Below are 20146 nucleotides of genomic sequence, written 5' to 3'. Positions count from 1 at the left end.
CATTATGAGTCTGCCAATGTGGGTGCTAGGAACCGAACTTGGGTCCTCTGCAAGAGCAGGGGCTGACATTAAGTGTAAAACCATCGCTCCAACCCCACCTCCTCCTATAGTAAATGTCAGTCTACAGACTGACAACCACTGACCTCTCCAAGCCTCTGTTTTTCTATCAGAGAAAAAAAAATCGGCTTAATTTTTTTTCAGTCTTGTTATATCACAATATGCTATTTTTGAAAATGTCTGGTTATTAAAACTTTATAAATCCATCAGATGCTATAGGAGGCATATCTGAGAGATTCAGGAGTTTGGGTCCAACCACCTGAAATAAAACTATCATTATAATAACTACAATAACCTGGATCTGTGGATGTTTTTAGTTTCCCAGTGCCTGGGAATGTATGTTTGCTTGATAATGTTATCCACTAAGTATGCAATAGCATTGTGTGTAAAAAAATAATGTGCATATCTTAAGTAAAAGTTATATTATTGTTAAAATCCAACATCCTTCACCAATACTACCAACACCACCATCACTAGGCAAATCTGGAAGCAAGCAAGGTGGCAAGGTGAAGGTTCTGTGGTAAAGGTCAATAAAGACTACTAAGGGTCAACACTCAAACTCAGAGTTCCTTTTCTAATTACTCAGTCTGATGCTATAACATGAAAATGAAGCCAAACCAAAATGATTAATAATTATAAATTTCTTGAACTTCATAGTTATCTAACTGGGTGTTTGTATAGTTCTTAGAATTCATTATTCTTAAAATAATGTTGTAAATCCAGACTAAGGACTTCTGAGTCAGAATAGTCTGGGATATTTTCATGATAGTTTAGTCCATCTTCTGCTTGAAATTTTCCTGATTCTACACTTTTAGTGTTGGTAATATATAGCATCACTTCCAAGACTAATTAACTTTGCTTCTGGAGTGAAATGATTCTATGATAGTTCTGCTGATTCATTAAGGGCTTTATTTGTAGGATTGAAGATGTAACATGAACAGCATCAAAATAAAGGACAAACACACTCTTAAAGAGTTCTTTCCAATTCATGTCTTGAATCTTTCCACACATATTGATATGTTTTATATATATATATAATATTGTGTATTTGTGATATACACAATTTTGTGATAAATAAATACATATATGTGTATATTCTACATATACATATATACTAGATAGGTGTTATATGTATCACAAATTGGTGGTGAAGAAAAAGGTAATTCTTATACACTGCCATAAAGAATATAAATTAGTTTGCCTATTATGTAAACACATATGGATGTGGAGTGGCCTAAAAAGCTAAAATGATATCTCCTGTATGACCCAATCAAACATTTCTTGGGTATTTATATGAAAGGTTTTATGTAAGTATATCATATAGATATAAGAACATCCATGTTTATTGCAGCAAAATTCTAATAGCAAGTTATGGCACAGGATAGATATCTGTCAATAGAAATGGATAAAGAAAATGGTGTATCCAATTAGATAAATAATGAAGTTTTTCATGCAAAAATGTTATGCAATTAGATAGTTGGCAAGGAAATGGGATGCAAGTGGGGACTGTCATGTTGAATGATGTAAGTTGGATTCAGACAGACAAATATCACATATTTTCATTCACTTATGAACCTTAGATTTTATGTAGACACATAAAATCGAGTATGTGTATTTACCGTGAAAGAAGTGAACTGTCTTTAAATAAGGGCACAAATAAACGGAAACTGCTGGAAGGGAAAGAGGGGAAAAAATAAGGAAGTATCAGGGAGAAATATGATAAAATGTATAAAAATGTCTTTATGAAATCCATTCCTGTGTTACAATGAGTGTATCCAACAAAAATAATAAAAATTAAAATAAAATTCCTATTAAAAATAGAAACAGATTTCCCAAACCAATGTTTTTCAATGATTTGTTTTTCCTTTGCTTATTCTGGTTGCTATTGATCTAGTTTTGCATAAGAGTGAAACACTAAGGATAAATAGTTTCTCAAAAATTAAACTAGAAACCAAACAAGTTAGATCCTTTTCTTTCACTAACAACAATGCAATGCACAAGAGTCAATCATTGGATAGTTATAAAGAACCTGAAGTGTGTGCCCACTCTTACTTTTATACATGTTACCTTCAGTTAACACACGATAATGGCACATATTTTTAGGATATAGTAAGTGACATCAATGCACGTATACAGTGGTATCAAAAAACTGTCTCTACATATTACCAGTGTCACCTCTGGACATAAATTGCATCTACTTATTAACCAATCATCTGTCATTTCTTTTTTTTTAAAGATTTATTTGCTTATTACATATGTAGTGTTCTCCCTACATGGCAGAAGAGGGCACCAGATTGAATTGTAGATGGTTGTGAGCCATCATGTGGTTGCTGGGAATTGAACTCAGGACCTCTGGAAGAGCAGTCAGTGCTCTTAACCTCTGAGCCATCTCTCCAGCCCCATCATCTGTCATTTCTTAAAGAAACCAAATAAGTTCTCCTACCCACCCAGTTACAATGTCCCCCAGTGTTTAATTTTAGAAGCATTCATAAAACTAGACTACAGATTCAATTAGATTGTTGGATTTTTATCCTTGCCTTAAACAAATATATACCAGATTCTACTCTTCCTATAAGGAATAGAAAACACGTGAAACTACGCTTAGACAAAAACCAATACTAAGATAGAAAGTTTTTAACCAATAATACTTTTTAAAATATGCAATGGTGTGTTTAGTAGCAGCTAAAGAATTCAGTCTGTTTGGAATGTGTCATTTATATGATGAAAATCTCGCCAGAAAATTTGTTGATAAATTAGTACAGACTAGGTTGAACATTCCCTTTGTTTCCAGGCACATTCATTGTTTTAGAAGTATAATCACTAACTTCCTATAACTTAAGTGGAATTGTCAGTGTATCTATCCATTCATGTAACTGTGCCTAACATATCTAGCATAAAGTGCTTGGAGAGACCTAGGACTTCAGAGTTTTATTAATCCATTGAATTCTTATGACACTTTTATAGGTTCAGATATATAAACATTGTATTGAATGCTGATTTAAAAAAAAAACGGAGTTTTATGCTCTAAGGTAGGCAAACCATCTGCTATTTAAGAGTTTGTGATTGCAGAAGGCAGCCTACACAATACTTATTTTTGCCTTGTTTTGTAGAAGGCAACCTACTCAAAACTGGTATTTTTGCCTTTTTTTCAAGTTGTTTACATAAAATACTTTTTTTCATAAATTGTCTTTTGTAGTTGTGATGGTTTGAATGAATAATGTCCCACATGGGTTCATATATGAACATTTGGTCCCTAGGTTGTTAGAGGAGGTTATGGACTATTTAGGGAATGAAGCTTTGCAAAAGGAATGGACTTTGATAATTTATAACCTCCCTACCTACAGTGTACTCTCTGTGCTATCTGTATCTGGTTGAAATACCTACAGTCTCTCAACTTCCTGTTCTAGCCATCTATTGCCATGTCACCCATGACATTATATAGGCTCCCTCTATGGACTCATAGCCAAAATAAATACTGTCTTCCATAGGTCACTTTTGGTCATGAAGTTTCATCATGGCAACAAAAATAATATATAATGATGAATTAGTGATATGATTTTAATCTGTTTTCTTTTTAAACTTTAAAATGATCATTTAATTTTAGCACATGTGTGTGTGTGTGTGTGTGTGTGTGTATGCACGAGTATGTATGTGTTTTTGCAATGTATATGATGTAGAGTGTATAAATGCTACTGTACATGTGTGGAGGTCTGAGAAAAATTTTGTGTGGAATATGTTTTCTTCTTCTTCATGTAGATAGTTTCAGAGGATTGAGCTTAGGTCATCAGGCTTGAAACACAAGTTCCTTTACCCACTAAGCCATCTATCCCAGTGACCTTCCCTCAAATTCATTTAATAAAATATTCAATAGTTTTTAATGTTACCTTGAAATTTTTAATCATTTCAAACTAAATAATGTTAACTACTTTTTCTTCATGTATTATATAACCAATAAAGATTTGATAGTTGGCTTAATAGTAAGTTAAATAATAAATTAAATTCAGAATATTCTACAATTCTGAAAGTGTCTACAGAGCAGATGATGTTTACTCTACTAAATCACTGAGGCTCTTCAGTGAATTTTAAAGTAACTGTCTTTAGTAAACATGAGTTCAGATTACTGGAGTTCAATGATGGGTATGAGAATGTTGTAACTAGGACCCAAGAGAAGAACCAGATACTGACTTGAAAAGCTTTCCTAGAGAGAAAAGATTCTATGGTCTCAACTTCCAGCCACAAATTCCACCTAGTCTGTAAGGACAGTCTCTAACTCTCTCTCTATTCATTACCTGATATTTTTGATATATTCCTTCTCAACCCCAGAATTATTTGCAGTATCATGAGATCATTGATAAAACATCCTATTAAATTGAGAAACACATAAAAGGAACAAATTTTTAAAAGTGTTTCCATGCTTTCTGTTTTAATTTGAGCTGATTTGGGAGAAAAGTCATTACGAGTATATTCTGAACTACAATATTGTCCTGTATTCAAAGAGCATTTAAATGGCACTGATTTATTCTAATTGAAATATGATGGTACAGTTCCAGAGTCCTAATTTACTCTGTATCTCTGTGTAACTTATAGTTAAGCTAACTTAACTATGCAAACTCATGATGACTGTTGTCAAGTCAGTGAATGATTTCTGCATAGCCAGGTGGTATGTGATTATTCAGTGGCTGGTTCCTTTAATAGACATAGTTATGAAAATTAAGATTAATACTTGAGTTTTTAGCATCTTTTTCTTAGGTGTACAGTTTATAATTTAAATTAGTTATCACCTTAGATCAAGATTTTCAAAATTAAAAATTAAATTAGTTCTAGAAGAGCATTTTGCTCGGTTTTGACTAGAAAAATTGTCTTCACATTGTGGAGGGATTATTTTCTCATCTATAAAGAATGCATTTACTTGGAATCTTTTGACTACATAAAATGAAACTTTAAAGATTCAGCAAAGCAATTTATACACACACACACACACACACAATTTTGTTCTCTTGTGTTTGTTGTTCAAATAATCTGGTGAACCAGTAAAATATGTGAGAGGATTTTCACACACCTTTCACCTGCTTCCAAGTAAGAGATAAATTTGAAAAGTAAAGAAGGATGAATCCCAAACTAAAAGTTAAGATGTTATGTAGACTGTCATGACAAAGCTTCGCATAGTGCACTGTTCCAGTCAGTACATTTTTATGAGTCTGGCAGTTCTGCTGAAATAATCAACTGCTTCTTTAGATAAAATAGATAGGAATACTTTCCAAAGGTAATTTGGACTAATGATGTGCATGATTTTTAACTTTTCCATGGAAAAAATTGCTAAAATGCCAAAAGATCCTAAAGAACTGACATAGCATTTCTACATTATGCTGATATGAAAATTGGCCAATTTATTTGTAGATTTGTAGGGCTTAGGATGGGGACATGGGACACAGCCATATGACCTTTGTTTGCCTTTGTGAACATGCTTATTGATGTCGAAAACATTTCCAATGCCTATTATAGTCTAGATTTGCTTTGGGAAATGTTTAACTGAATAATCCAAAAACTGTATTTATCAGGTTGAAAAATAATATACATACATATAAAATGAACAAGTTTAGGTCCATTTGATTTTTATTTATGAAAAATTTTTAAACTGAAATACAATTATCACTTCTGCCGTTCCTTTCTTCCCTCCAACCCATGTGAATCCCCTACTTACAACTCTTTCTAAACCTCCAACTCCATTTCAAATTGACATTTTCTTCTGTTTATTTTTATTCCATACATACAAATTCATGATATTGAATACAACTTTATGATTTCTTTTAGTGGGAACCAGATTTTGTCAATTTTGTAACTGACAACACTTAAATGGGTAACCAATTAGAGGTTCATCTCTGGGAGGAGCTAATTCACCCTATTTCAGTCATCATTAGTTCTTCACCTCTGTGTGGGACACAGTGAGATCCCTCACTTCTGTGTTAGCATATTGATATTTTCATTGTTCAAATTCTGCTTAGGAAGCAGTATTGTTGAGGCATTATGGTTAGGTTGTCATATTGTTGAAGTATTATGGTGGTGACTTCCTTGTTATTATTAGGAAACACTATCTTATAGCAGACTTCCTGTCTTCTGGCTTTTACAATCTTTCTGTCCTTTCTTCAACAATGTTCTCTGAACCTGAGGTGCAGGAGTTTTGTTGTAGATATATTCATTGTGGGTGGGCTCACCCCATTCTATTTATCTTTGCAGTGTTATAAACATATCAGGGCCATTTGAGGAACTAAAGGACACTTAGAGTGCTTCTCTATGATATAGTAAGTCCGCTTATTGCTGTTTTGAGTTATACATATGACAAAAGTACAAGGGAAATGTGTTTGGAGATTTAAAATACATTTACACAGGTTCATTTTCATCCTCTCAAATAGGAAAGAACACAAAAATCAATGTCTACATTCTATAATTCCATTAGTGGTGCAGACAACACACTATCACTTAATTCTAAATCACCCTAAATTGAAAAATGCTTTTGATGTTACTCAGAGCAGAGAAATGATGCCAATGAAAAAGAAAAAGCAAAGTCTGGAGGAAGCAGCAGTCATGTCCATGAATTAAGAGTCATGCTCCTTATAGAGTAGCCATAACTACCATACATGTGTAGTTATCCCCAACAGTATCTGTGTGGCAGAGAAACATATCCCAGGAGATGGAAATAACATCTAGTACCTAAAATGATCTCTGTGTGTAGAAACAAAGAAGGAAAGAATAAACCTAAGACTCTTGCAAATTAACATACACTGTCAAGTTTTCACTCTTACAAAAAACATACCATTTACTTAAATGGAATAGGGCAGGAAGGACTTTGCACTGTAGTTAGGGTATATTCAAGACTGAACTTCTTATTTTGGGAGATGTGATTTGGCCTCTTGAGCCAGGTTTGGACAGTCTGTGGATTCCACAGACTTTCTCCCTATGCCAGGTGTGGGCAGTCTATGTTTTCAGCCTGGAGGAAACTTATATTGTTTTAATTGTTGTAATTGTTCTCTTGTCAAGGTCCTGGAAATTTCTGCCTTTCTTTTGTGCCCCAGAGTGTTAAGCAGCTGGTTCTGCAGCTGTAAACAAGACTGGGGTTCCTCTTCCTGTAGGGCAGACATACATCTTGCTATAGGGCTACATAAAGAAAGTGATTTTTTGTTTTGTTTTTCTTTTCTTTTATTGCCCAACTGTTTTTTACTTTTTTATTTTTAGAAACACTATCATTTGCATATCCATCCCTCCATTCCCTGGACCTCCCATCTTTCCATGTTTTCCACCAATCCCCCCAACCCACCCAACACCCACTCCCCAGGGATAGTGAGACCCTCCATGGGGGATCATCAATGTCTATCACATCATTTGGGGAAGAGCCCAGTCCCTCCTTTCTGTATTGGGACTACCATAGTATCCCTCCATAGGGAAAGGGCTCCCAAAGTCCATTTGTTACCTAAGAATAAACCCTGGCTCCACTGTTATAGGTTCCATACACTGCCTTGGCCTCCTAGCGGGTACCCACACTCAGAGGGCTTGGTTTGGTCCAATGCTGCATGCTCTCATTAAATCAGGTCAACTGTTTCTTCGGGTATCTCCAGTTCTGTCTTGGTTCATTTGGTCATCTCTCCTCCCTCTCAGCAACTGAATACAGGGAGTATGGCTCATTGCCCAACTTTTTAAGCATACAATTCAAGGAAAGCAGTGCATTCCCCCTCCCTCCCTCCTTTTCTCTCCATCTCTCTCTCTCTCTCTCTCTCTCTCTCTCTCTCTCTCACACACACACACACACAACACACATCTTACCATTTATACTAGCACTTATAATTTATGTTCTTTGAAATATGAGTAAAAATCTGTTTTCTTCATCTCCTAAGAAACATTGCTTCATTTAATATGACCAGAAGTGCTAACAGCAAACTATCTTTTTTCTTTTTTCTTTATTTTATTTTTAATTAATTTATTTTTTACATTCCAACCCAGTTCCCCCTCCCTCCTCTATTCCCACTCCACCCCTCCTCCCATCCGCTCCTCGAAGAGGGTAAGGCCTCACCTAGAAAGTCTACTAAGTGTGTACCATCATCTCCTTGAAGCAGGACCAAGGCATCTCTCTACCTCCACACTCCTAAACATCAAGCAGCCTGTTGCTCTCAGCAGGGAGAGTAGAACCTAAACCAGATGATTCTTGCTTTGATTATCTTGATATAACTTCTTCCCAATCACACTTGAACACACACACACACACACACACATTCTCTCTCTCTCTCTTTCTCTCTCTCTCTCTCCTCATCCCAGGGCATGGACATTCCATATACTTCAGGGTCACATGTAAATTCTGAAAGCTAGCCTAATTCTTCTAAATATGTATCATAACTCAAAGGACTATAGATCATATTTATGAAAGAATAAACACAATTTGAAGTACAGCAAAAGTGCCACAGTACCAATTGCATGATTCTCAAAATACTTAAGCAGATGAAGTTTTGTGTGAATGACCTTTTTCTAAACATGAAGAATATAATATAGTTAGAAGTCAGTCATCGTTTAACTTTACCAGATTGTGTAACTCATATTCCAGTTGTTTATTGCTGAATCGAATCTAATATAATGACATTCACACACTGGGTGGTGATTGGCTCTTAAAAGAAATGGTGAAAATGCTTAGCACTTTCAGAAATATCATGATAATGATTTATTATGCCTGTAATTATTTGTCTTGATTGGTCTTCTTGAGTCCTGTCATGTAGAATATGAAAACAAACAGAAATGGTAAGGCACTAACAGGATTACTCTGCTCTGTTAGATGTGTGGTAGAAGACAAAAACTCTAAAGTGGCCTGGTTGAACCGCTCTGGCATCATCTTCGCTGGACATGACAAGTGGTCTCTGGACCCTCGGGTTGAGCTGGAGAAACGCCATTCGCTGGAATACAGCCTTCGAATCCAGAAGGTGGACGTTTACGATGAGGGATCCTACACATGCTCGGTTCAAACACAGCATGAACCCAAGACCTCCCAAGTTTACTTGATTGTGCAAGGTAAGAGAAGAGTAGAATAAGAGAGTAAACCATGGAGAATGGCTGTGATGGGCAAGACTTTTGATTTTATACTAGATAATTGATTTGAAAAAAGAGTACTAAGAAGATTTGTGTGTTAATTGCTGGTACTGTTTTCTTTTTCTAGCTTTGATTAAGAAAATATCCAGTAAAGCCACAGCTATCTTACCATAAGTATACAAATGTTTAAATTTTTAGGAAGTTCTTTTATTTTTTAAATACTTTGCAGAATTTAAGAAAGTTTTTTTTAAAAAATACTCTCTCCTCACCCTAAAGTTCATTACTGTTTGTTTATGTGCTAGTAAAAGACTTTAGAAAAATAAAAATTCCTAGAAGTCTTTGTACCTCCTCACCTGGTTCCCTTTCCTTGTGGCTTGCATCTTTATTTAATAAGTTACTGTAAGCGAGACTAATGACCAAGTTCTGTCATAGGGGAAAATTTGTTTCTAGATTGGAGTTTCCCTGAGGCAGAACTGGGTTATGGTTTTACAGGATTAAAATTTTCAAATAGAATACATATATGCACTACAAGGTGGCTTCCTTGTGTTCCCCTTCCCCTAAAAACAAAGCTGATTACTTACAAAATTTCACTGCAAGCAAAATCAAACTGCCAGCAGTTTCCATCAATCTATCAAGAAAGAGCTAAGCACTGACAAATATTAGGGCCGTATTCCTATATTCATTATTTATAATTTTATGCAAATTAAACATGGCTTTAGGGTTCCTGTCAGTATCCCAAACGTAGTCAGTGGTGTGGCAAAGTTTGGCTGTAGCTACTATTAATGTTTTAGGGAACTGGTTATTGAAGCTTTTAAAATATTGCTTTCCCAGATCTTCCCAATAGTAAACTGAATCTACATGGTACAAGGGTGCTTCAGTCTTGTGACTTCCATGGTGGTTCATCTGCAATGGCTGACAGCTTCAACTTATTCCTCAACAAAAGGCATTTCTATGGTTAACAAAATTCCAAATATGAGCAAGTTTTCTTACAGATTAGGGGAGAGCACTTGAGCCAGACAAGATATAGTAGGATTGGGAACTCAGAAAGCTGACTTGATGTATAAATATATCTATGTCAACTTGTTACTTTGCTAACTCCTATAAAGTACAAAAAATGCATTAACAGACAGACAAACACACATGCCTTTCTAAATATACAGAATTTCTACTTGACTCAGGGGCATTGGGAAGATAAACTAGTTTATTAATAGTAAAGGATCTTTAGGACAGATTTTACCTAATGGCCAATCACAGTTTTACCTACATATTTCTGTATAATGTATAATTCTTCAAAAAATGCTTGATTGTAACATTATTATACAATTTGTGTATTGTGTATAGTTCCCAAAAAATATGGTTGACAATCTGAGCCTTAGAGGCTTGGTTTCAAACTGAAGAATCAGAATCACTCAGGGCAAGTTACTTGTTCAAGGTCACCAGAGAGGTTGTGAAGTAGGTGAGTGACAAGCAACTACTGGGAACATTTCCATCAGGCAAAAATATTTTTGTCGTGACCTCAAGAATAACTATTTTAAAGATTTATATCTAAGCCTAAGCCCTTATCATCAAATCTTCAAAGTTCTGTTCTGTGACCCATTTGTCTGTGTTCTCTTAAATTAAAATCACAAAAGCACATTTTTAGAATCAGAACTCACTGCAAATGAAATTAAGTTTGATTTAGTATTAAGAAACAGAAAAGAGCCTGTTAATGGACAAGTACTGTTTAATTATTGTCTCATGTAATTTGAATATTACCAGTAAGTAGACATGAATAACTTTATTAGGAGCAAAAGCTTAAATTCAATGTCAACAACAAACCTACACAAGGCTTCCTGTTCATTATAATAGGGTTTGAACCACATTTATGTTTGTTCCCAGTATTATCATATTTCCATCCATCTTAACCACATTGCCTTGAAAGAGGAGAGAAGAAACAGTAGGGGACATTGTGGGGAGTTGTTTCTTCCTTGAATCATAGAGAAGGGTTTCTAGAGGATTCTGGTAGCATCCTTTACATTGTTTCCTACAGTTATAGAGATAATTGAGTGAATGCAGCTCGTGCCATTAATACTTAGATGACTTACTAAAGTTTAGGTTGGTTAACCACACCCCCAGCATTTCTGGCTTGACATATCTGGGTATGATAGATAGACAGATAGATAGATGGCTTCCAGTAAGAATAATATATAGAAAATAAGGCATTATAAACATTAGCACATATATAAAGTTGAATGTTTTAAAGAGTAGACCAGTCTGTAAAAATTAATTTAGAATTCACCAGGTGGTGCCCAGGCTCCCAGTGTTTTCCAGCAACATAGAGAGCAAGTGCACTCCTCCCAAATTATATAAGAATATGTGGAAGGAGGGAATGATGCTGCGTGGATTCAACTAATTTCAGAAGACTGTGTCTACAGATATTCCAAAGATTTATCTTGGACATGAAATAGTCAAATCAATGCTGAGTTATGTAGGATATTGAAGGTTATCTATATACAACACCCTAGGGAGATAGCCTGTCTTCACAAACTATCTGTTTTATGTATCAAAACAACAATTATGATACACTGGTCTACTCTTTAAAACATTCAACTTTATATATGTGCTAATGTTTATAATGCCTTATTTTCTCTATATTATTCTTACTGGAAGCCATCTATCTATCTGTCTATCTATCTATCTATCTTCTATTAGATTTTTACACACTCCCAGTATACTAGTGGTTTTTCAACATCCTCAGCATGTTCTCTTAATTTGTTCATTATTTCTCACAGAAAAGTTGATAAGCTTAAGAAGATCATTATATATAAAATGTACTGTGTTAAAAAAGTATTCTATGTGGTTCAATAAACTATCTTTGTCTAAATGACAGCTACACAGAGCTTCCTTTTGTGGCATACAGGATGAAGTCCTGCCTCAGCAAAGGCCTAACTCAGCATTGACCTTTGAAGTCACTTGTGATTATTTGCTAATATATATTCTTTCTTGGGATGCAAGGTTACCCAAATTTAAATGTTCATTTTGTTTAATAAATGCAAGAACCCCTATGTAGAACCTAATATTTGGTTCTGTGCCTGATCCTTTATAGAGCCCAAGATCAGAGATTAAGAACACACAATTTTAATATCAATAAAATAAGGAGGTAAATATTAATAAAATCCTTTCTGCTACTATTGTACATATTTCTTCTCTGAAGGTTACTCTCTGTTGTTTCTTGGTCTTATGAACATGCTGCCAATGGAAGTACATGTGCTAAGGCAACATAATTCATCTCTAGTTATGACTATTGCATAATTTGCAGTAATCTCAACCCTTTAGCTTATTACATTTGTCAAAGTGCTCTTTTTTGCTTGTTCAAGACTAAAAGGTTGTTGTTTTAATTTTTATTATTATTTTAATTTTAAATAGCTTGCTTCACATGCCAATCCCAGTTCCCTCTCCTGCCCCTCCTCCTGCACCCCCCACCATCCCCCCCAGACTCCCACCCTATCGCCACTTCCTTCCACAAAGGGGATATCTAGAGTCTGTCATTTCACTCAGGGCAGGGTCCAGACACGCTGAGGGTCTGGCTGAGAGAGCATCTTTTTTTGTGTTATGGACATACGAAGTCTGTTTGTATGCCAGGGATAAACACTGATCCACTGCCCAGGGCCCCCTAGGTTGCCCAGGCCTCCTCACTGACTCTCACATTCAGAGGGTCTGGATCAGTCCCATGATGGCCTGTCAGCTGTCTGTCTGGGGTCCAAGAGCTCTCCCCCTGTTCAGATCAGCTGTCTCTGCTGGTTTTGCCAGCCCATTCTTTGCCAATTTGCTCATCGCTCCTCTCTCTCTGTCACTGGGTTCCTTGGGTTCAGTTCAGTGTTTAACTGTGGGTGTTTGCCTCCGCTTCCATCAGTCACTGCATGAAGGCTCCAGGATGGTTATAGACATCAAGTTTATTATCAGGAATGGGCATTCGATGTGGTCTCTCCACTATTGCTTAGCTTGCCAGTTGGTGTCATTCCTTTAGATCGCTAGAGGTCTCACTGGTGCCAGATCTGACTTCTAACTTATGATTCCCTCTTCCCCTTATTCTACCCCCCCACTCAATCTTCCTGTTCCCCCATGACCTACTCTCTCTTCCTCTTCTCCCCCTCTCTTCTTCACAGCTCCCACTTACCCCCACCCCTCGCCGTGTTCCCAATCTGTTCAGAAGATCTTGCCTCATTCCTCTTCTCTTGGGTACCATGCATATCTCTCTTAGGTTCTTTCCTGTTTCCCAGACTCTGTCAGTGGAAGTGCAGACTGGCACTATCCTCCTGATCCATGTCTAAAATCCATATATGAGTGATTACATACCATATTTGGGTTTTTGTGACAGGGTTACCTCACTCAGGATGGTTTCTTCTAGTGCCATCCATTTACCTGCGAATTTCAAGATTCCATTGTCTTTTTTTCTGCTGAGAAATACCCCATTGTGTAAATGTACCACATTTTCTCTATCCACTCTTCAGTTGAGGGGCATCTAGGTTGCTTTCAGTTTCTGGCTATTACACATAATGCTGCTATGAACATAGTGGAGCAGATGTCCTTGTTGTATGAATGGGCATCTTTTGGATATATGCCTAAGAGTGGAATTGCTGGGTCTTGTGGTAGATCGATTCCCATTTTCCTGAGGAATATCCATACTGGTTTCCATAGTGGCTGTACGAGTTGGCATTCCCACCAGCAGTGGAGTAGTGTTCCCCTCTCTCCACATCCTCTCCAGCATAAATTGTCTTTGGTGTTTTTGATTTTAGCCATTCTGACAGGAGTCAGATGGTATCTCAAAGATGTTTTTATTTGCATTTACCTGATGGCTAAGGATGTTGCCTGAGAGCTACACTCAGAACAGTGGAATCAGAACCCTTGGGGTGGTTCAATGCCTGCATGTTCATTATCATTGCCAGTCATTCAGATGTACACAATTCAAGAACTACTATTGTATGGATCTAACCAATGGTAGGGATTTACTGCCTTCTGACAGTTCATTTTCTGTGTGACACATCAAATTATGTCTAAAAGTTTGCAGAATAAGTGCTAGAGGATTGTAATAAAAAAGACTAAAAGTAAACCTGAGTAAATTCATGAATTGAGGTGTCTTAACTCTGAGAACAAAAGCCTCAGAAATGGGGTATTTGTTTAGAAATCCCATGTGCATTTGTATATAAAGGAATAATGATGATAATATTTCTTAATTGTGAATGATATTTTTAGATAATAATTTACCATACATTATAGCTACCATTTGGTTTTCAATTTATATATTTACACTGCATGGTTTTTAGATTGATGTCAATGACAGAGTGCTATTTCCATTTTCAGTGTTTTATGCTATTCTATCTTAGTTATCATTTAAATATAAATAACCTAATCTGAAAATTCTAAAATTGAATATTCTTAATAAAAGTTTTGAGTGTTTAAGTATTTTCAAATAGGTCAACAAATTTCACTATAATATAAATTATAATTTGAAATTTTTCTTACCACTATGACTCAAGTCCCACCCAGGGCAGGTAGGAATGTGTACACTGTTGGCAGGGTGTTTATTGCATAATTGCGTCAATTAAAGCAGTATAATTGTGGAAACTATTGAGAGTGAAAAAAATGGTAAGATCACAATGTTTGATTTTCTACCCCTGCTGATAAAAAGCAAGCTTTCCTTTACTCATAAAGTCTAGAGTACTCATATGGACTTAGAAAGGAAACTCCAAATTCATTGCTTTTCTTATGAACAAAAGCTTGAGACTCATTTCTAGGATTTGAATCTTAAGAAACCTGTCTTACAATTGGTTCTTTTAATTATTCCTACTGCTGATCAACATCCATTACATAGCTCCAAGAAATTACTGCTTTTTTCTCTTAGTCCCTTTCTTCTCTCTTCTTTTGTTGCTTCTTTCCACTTCCATGTCTCCCATCCTTCTTCCTTCCTTAGTAAACATTATGCTGCATTGATAATCCTTTTAAAATATGACCATGGCTTACTTAACTTCAAATGAGTTACATTCTTGTTGCAGTAATTGAATTTAGCCTGTAGATGTTCTAAATTTTAAAGAATTTTAATACAATAAGACTTTTAAATCTTTATTGATAATTTGCTTTTATGGTTGATGTTATTGATTATTGGGACTCTTATTGATTCACTGTGATCATCTTTTGCATTCTGTATGCTAAAGTTGACCAGTTTTCCAGATCTTTAACTTAACTATGAGTGCATGTGTGCGTGCATGTGTTGTGTGTATGTGTGTGTGTGTGCATGCGTGTATGTGTGTGTTTTCAAGACAGGATTTCTCTGTGTTTCCCTGGCTGTCCTTAAATTTGCTCTGTAACCAGGCTGAACTAGAGCTGACATAGTTCTGCCTGTCTTTGCCTCCCAAGCACTGGATTAAAGGCTTGTGTCACCATCACCTTAGACAATAGGCTCATAATTGTGTTAGTAAGTCACTATCCAAGTAAGCAACCAAACAGCTAATGTAAAGGAGAGAAGTGAAAAAGGGGGTGGGGAGTCACTGAGGCTATTATTTCATGCAGTCATTGAGTATTTCCCTTGTAGAAGGATTTTTAAGTTTTATTTTTCCAGGTCAATCCAATTTGCTTACATTTACTTAGTATCTTGAAGCCTCTTGCATTTATCTGAAGCTCTCCTATTTCTTATTAAGCTAAATAAACATCTTACATCTACATACTAATCCAAACTATATTTGTCCTTCTTGAAAATGAGAGAAAATAAGTTACAATAGTGGCCCAAGAGCTCTCTCTGTAGAATCTTAAACTTCACATGAAGAAACAAGTATCCTTGAAAAATAAAAATAAAACCTCTACTCTTAAAAAACATTGAAGACATTTTGAATTCACACATAAAGACTAAAAATTCCTAAGTGCATATGAGTTCAGTAATATGAGTGATTTCACTGAACCAGTTTCTATCCAAAGGGTGTTATTTCCATTTAATGATCTTTTGAATGATAGAAGGAGTCTTTAAAATTGTTCTTTTCCTAGATTTGTTAAGATGACAAGCAAATTAAGTATACAAAACTCAACAAGGGTCCTTTCTTTTGTTTTAGTCAAAATCTATGAAGCAGACCATAATGTAGACAGAAAGAAGCTCATCCTGGATCAGGGCCCATGTGAGCAGAGTCTCCAAATGAGCAACATCTTTTAAGAGATAAGCATCCCTGTAAGAAGTTATTTTAGTGGAAAGTCCAGTGTGTTTAGACAGAAACTCAAGAGAAGTAAGTGAGGAAATCAACAAGTAATTATAATGACACCCAGTTTCCAGTTATGGGAAAAGATAAATGTAACATTGAGAACAGGGAATACAGTGGTTCCTGAATGAAACTAGAGTAGTTAGTATTTATTCATGACTATGAGGTAGATATAAAGTTAGAGACAGAGAGGAATGAGTGGTCATAGAGCATTAACACCCTAGTATCAATGACCATTACCTAGAATTCACATGTCATTTTGAAAGTATCATTATCTACTACAAGGAACTTGGTTTTCTTAGAGGAAGAGATTATCAGGATGAGGAAGGGAAGCAACAACATGAGCCTGGAACATCTTGTGAGCAAGACAGTAAGAAATGCATGCATGTGTATCCAAAAGGCAGTTTGAATGGGGTTCCCATCAGTCAATTCTAGGATGGTTTGTATATCATAATAAATGATTTCAGATACTGCAATACTGATGATAGTTAGATGATAGTTAATAAAGATTATAAACCACGCTCTTACAATGCTGACTAATAGTAAATGTAGAAGAAATGCTGGAATGTGATAAATATCATTTGGAAATCCTTACAGAAATAATTAATTCAGGCACAGAGATATCAAGGATTCTAAAATTGAAAGAATAATATTAAAAATCAAAATTTTACGCAACCTCAAAACAGCTACCCACAGAATGCTACCTACAGAAGGATAAAGGAATAAAACAAAAAGCTGTTTGATATCATATCATCAAATGATCAAAGTTAACAATTCCATAAATGATAAAAAAATGGTGTCACATGCCAGAAGACAGGAGGCAAGAGCAGAAAACAGCCTCACTTTGTGAGGATGCTTCCAAGGTGCAAGTCTAAGCAGAAAATAAACATTCTGTAGCCAGTATGAAGGGCTTTCTTTAAACAGCCAGCTCCCAAATAATTACACTTAGACTTCTCACCAAATTTGAAAACTTGGCCTTAGCTTAGCTTGCTCCAAACCAGGCCTTTAAACTTAAATTGACCTGTTTATATTAAGCTATATTCTGCCACATGGCTTGTTACTTCTCCTCCATACTGTATGCCCAGCTTGCTATGAGATTAATCTTGTTCCTCATATTCTTCCCAGAGATCTTATCTCTCTCCAGAAGTCCCACCTATCCTCTCCTGCCTAGCTACTGGATGTTAAGTTCTTTATTAATCCAATCAGAAGGTTCCTTGAAAGAGACACATCTTCACAGTGTACAAAAGGATTATCCCACAACAGTAGAGATGTGACACATATGTAAAATGTGATAGACATTGGTGAAGAAAAGACAAGAGCAGGAAATTTACAACACTTGAATGGAGTTGGAGTGTATGGTAGCTCTTTGCATTAGTCTTACATCTTTTCCATAAAATCAAATTATTGAACAAATGGTTAAGGTAAGGATTTTAAGGCTGATTAATAAAATAAAATTTGTGATAATATAAAGCATAGTGCAATAAAACACTTTCTCCAATATAAATAAACATATGAATAAAATTAAAATGTTAAAGGCGAAAATGAGATATGATTGAGTACCAAAATACATGTGTATGATTCAACTTAATAATTTTGTTCTTTCTCAAATATATGCAGAGCTAAGTGTAGAGGACATAGGCTTCTAGTTTATCAAAGAACACAGAAATCTGAAAGCCACACAAACTCACTAATAATCAGAGACATGCAAGGAAAAACAGAAATGCATGTTTTCTAAGCTGGTGCCACTAGGAAGGAGTTAACAAAATGAGCATAGGCAGAAATGGCAAGACAGTGGGGAAAGTGACACATTTATATCTCCCTGTAGAGAGTGTAAATTAGTGGAAACTTTCCTAGGGTAAGGCAGACATGTCTATCAAAGTTTTAAAATACATTTAAGATACTTAACCCAGTAATTCCACTTCCATGAATACATGTGTAAAAAGAAAACCATCTGACATGCAAATCAGGATTTATGTATAAGCTGGTCATCACTGGTATGGTCATCAAAACTGCTTAAAGAATTTGTGGAAAATGGTCTAAATATTCAGAATAATGAATCTAAGTATGTCATTGATGTTATTTTGAAGGAAATATTATTAATATGGGCATTATAAAGTCTGTCTATCATCCAGACCTCTTCCTTATGTTTGGAAATGACCCTCTTGGTCAATATTATTGGAATACAGAAATTCTCACGCAATGTAAAATAAAAAATAAAACATCTGTCCTTAAAATATAGGCAGGTTTGACACCCAGATCCTAGGATTTTAGAATCATTATTTGATATGATGGGTAAGAAAATAGGCAGTGGCTCCCACACTGGTAGGTTTCTATGAGAATTATCTCATCTCAGAGGCTTTGCTGTGACCTCGAGCCACGGCCACGTTGGCGTAGTGAGAGCTAAGGCATCTCAACTTCAAACCTAGCAGCACCCATGCCTTTCTGTAATGTGTGGTCATAGTTCTATTATGTGGACTTTCCGGTGATGTGAGCTGAGATGACTTCCTGTCTACACAAACATCACATGGCCAATGAGGTTTTCTTTTTCTCCTGAATAAATAAAAATTCTGAGCTCCACAGCTCAATGGCCATTAGTAATCACAACTTTAGGGAAAGGTGATTAAAATATTTTTCCATATAAGGAAAGTAATAGTTTCCTAAAAAGTACCTTAATAAACTAAATTTTGCAAACTTAGGTCAGAAAGTACTAATCATCTATACTCAGAAAAGATAGAATAAATTGTGATGTTTGTATAATGGCTTTTGGAATATTGTTCTTATTAAGTAAAACTTCATATTATCCAGTTGCTAATATATATATATTTGATATATATATCAAAAACAGTCAAATGAAACTGTTTAAATAATAAATTCATGAATTTTGAAAGGAGAGCCTTTTAGAAAATTATTCACAGGTAAATTCTCTTTTTGGCTTCTTTGTCATTGTCTATCCCTTTTCAAAAGGTGAGATAGTGCTGCTGCATATGCACGTCTATACTTTTTGCAAAACTTTGGAATAGAGGAATGAAGATGGGTTCTATGACATTAGAATTTTGTCAATCTCTGCTCAAGTCGAATTACAGAAAAAGAAATCATTGCATAAAAGTTATAATTTTAATAAACATCAAGATTTAAAGCAGGTCACTATGGATGCCCCCTTAATCATGTGCTGGTTTTAATTGCCTGTCTACAGCTCAAAGTCTGTATGTTAGTGGCTCCATTACTGATACCTAAGGTCAAGTTTATCTGTTGTTATTCTGATTTACTCACTTATATACGTTATCTATGAGGGATTGCTGCAATATTCTTTTTTTCTAATCCAAACACTTTAATGGGACTCTATAACACATCACTGAATACTCCAGTCAGGACAACCTTGGTTAAAATCCTTCAGTTTCTTTATCTCTCTTCATTTGTCCCTTGATGATGTTCAGTTGCTTAGCACAACATTTTTTTTAGTCCTTCTCATGTTCTTTCTTTTTCTTTCATATTCCTTATTTGCCATCTTTCACCATCTCCCTGCTTTAATGAGCCTGTCTTCTGGATCATCTCTTTGACCACTTTCAGCACAGTTAACATGTTCACCTTTACTTGGAACCTCTTTCTCCTTGGTTTCTTGAAATCATTTCTTATCTTAATGCCACTTTTACCTTTCCTACTAAGTCATCTCTCCTTTAGGTGTGTGATCTTCAGCATCTCCATTTCTCTTGCTTTGTACGTTTTGCTCACGGATGATATTATCACTAACTATACCATCACTCTCAGTTGTCAGGCAGCTTTGTTCCCATTTTTCTGAATGTTAGCCC

The 20146-nt window shown here is 35.6% G+C and overlaps 1 protein-coding gene across 4 annotated transcripts in view; it reads left to right on the top strand.

Annotated features, from left to right (window-relative positions):
* The window catches only part of LOC101835248 (limbic system associated membrane protein), a 2091329-nt gene that overhangs the window by 1793638 nt on the left and 277545 nt on the right, over positions 1–20146 (top strand). For all 4 annotated transcript variants that reach the window (XM_040750272.1, XM_040750274.1, XM_040750273.1 and 1 more), the window contains one exon: positions 8870–9102. In XM_040750272.1, coding sequence (XP_040606206.1) covers positions 8870–9102 — 233 coding nt within the window. The remainder of the gene's footprint in view (positions 1–8869; positions 9103–20146) is intronic.

The sequence above is a fragment of the Mesocricetus auratus genome, unplaced genomic scaffold, assembly GCF_017639785.1.
Source record: "Mesocricetus auratus isolate SY011 unplaced genomic scaffold, BCM_Maur_2.0 Super-Scaffold_100008, whole genome shotgun sequence".
NCBI lineage: Eukaryota > Metazoa > Chordata > Mammalia > Rodentia > Cricetidae > Mesocricetus > Mesocricetus auratus.
The sequence above is the reverse complement of the archived record's forward strand: the minus strand, read 5'-3'. Positions and strand labels throughout refer to the sequence as shown.